General features: G+C 58.2%; 1 protein-coding gene across 1 annotated transcript in view; it reads right to left on the bottom strand.

The window, feature by feature from the left end:
- FOXA1 (forkhead box A1) overlaps positions 1-467 on the bottom strand; it is a 3,850-nt gene extending 3,383 nt beyond the window's left edge. The window contains exon 1 of the mRNA XM_026090876.1: positions 396-467. Within this exon, the coding sequence (XP_025946661.1) occupies positions 396-467 (72 nt within the window). The remainder of the gene's footprint in view (positions 1-395) is intronic.
- Positions 468-1,652: the final 1,185 nt, after the last annotated feature.

Below are 1,652 nucleotides of genomic sequence, written 5' to 3'. Positions count from 1 at the left end.
CTCGCCCGCGCCATATGCCGGGCAGGAGCCGGCGCCGCGACTCCTCTGCCCCGAGCCAGGAGTTTGCGGAGCGCTTTGTGCGCGCCGAGAGCGCGGATTTCGCCTTTCAGAAGAGCGCCGGGGCTGCCCCCGGCTCCCGGCAGCCCCGCAGGCTCGCAGCCGCCCCGGGCTCGCCGAAACGCCTTCTGGGGCTCTCGGAAACCGTGTGGATTTCCTCGGGGAAGCCTGGCCACCTCCAGGGCTGGAGGGGGGGAGGCACGTTTGCGCTGGCAGGATCTGGAGCGCAAACTGCTTCACCCGATTGCTGCCCCCCCCCCCCCCCCCCCCCCGGCCCCCCCGACCCCCTCCCCCTTGCAGAGGGGCAGCAAAGGAGCCAGACCCCGGGATTCACTCACCTCCTGAGTGTCGGCGTAGTAGCTGTTCCAGTCGCTGGTTTCATGCCCTTCCATTTTCACAGTCCCTAACATTATGGAGCCAACCTGCCCGGTGTAACCATCCAGCCCTCTTGCAAGCGAGCGACGGGCAGCAGGAAAAGAGCCCGAAAGCCCGACCTAGCAGGAAGCCAGCTCTTAGGAGGGGAAGGGGGTGCTGAATTCTCGTCTATAACAAGCCAAAAAAGAGGCAGGGAGCGGTGTGGGGCGAGACAGTTGAGAAAGTGAGGAAGTGCCGGCTGGGATGTGAGTGGAGTTGAGCTGATGTGGATCTTACGTCGCAGAAGTACCCACCTCCTCCTCCTCCTCTCCCCATTTGTCCGCCTCACAAAGGCGTTCGCACCTACAAAGCCGGAGATGCACCTGCAAACAAGGCAGTTCCCCTCGCCTGCAACTCCCCCCGGGGCGGCACTTTATTTGCAAAGCAGTGTAATTGGTTTAAGCTTGTGGGGAAAGAAGGAGAGACGGAGGTGGGAGAGGGGGAGAGCACAGGAAAGGGGGGAGGAACCCACCCTTTCAGATGGTCAGGACAAATGCTAGGAGGGATCGGTGGAAATTAAATGAGGTAGATAAGGGAAGTGCAGCCCCCTCTGAATAGAATGCAAAAGGCCATCCAGCCTTAAACCCCTGAGATTAGGGGCTATATTTACTAAAGTCCAGTAGATGCTCCTTTAACTTGATGCTGGGACGTGCTCCAAAGTCCCGAGTCCTGCAGTCAGCATGCCTCCCCCCGCTCACTTCAAATCTAGTAACTGTGCCAGGTACCTATCCGGGCCCCAGGCCCCTGCCGCGGCCCCCGATGCTCCCGGCGTGCTCCAGGCCAGGGACTGGACTTTGGCTGCAAGCAGAAAGGCTCGGCTCCCAGGTCCCCAAAGCCCCGCATGGGCTAAATCTCGTCCTTAAGACTGGGTTGCCGGCCTATGTATATGATGATGATGATGGTGATATTTCTTTTCTGGTGTTTTACGTTTAGAAACCATGTGAGTCACAGCGCTGAGACATAACATTAGAGCCACGCAATAAATGCGGACAGAGGCTTGAATGCGGATCCGCTGATATTAACCTCCACTTGGCAAACATCAGGTGAGTCACTGGAACCATTTTATATCTTTACAGTGGAAAGCCTTCAGCCCAGAAGGCTTCTTTGGAGCCAGACACCCAGGAGCAGCCCTAGTAAGAAGTAGCGGATATCTCATTAGCAGCTTCTGGCTCATTACTCCG

The sequence above is a fragment of the Apteryx rowi genome, unplaced genomic scaffold (assembly GCF_003343035.1).
Source record: "Apteryx rowi isolate R43461 unplaced genomic scaffold, aptRow1 scaffold_88, whole genome shotgun sequence".
In the NCBI taxonomy this organism is placed as follows: domain Eukaryota; kingdom Metazoa; phylum Chordata; class Aves; order Apterygiformes; family Apterygidae; genus Apteryx; species Apteryx rowi.
The sequence above is the reverse complement of the archived record's forward strand: the minus strand, read 5'-3'. Positions and strand labels throughout refer to the sequence as shown.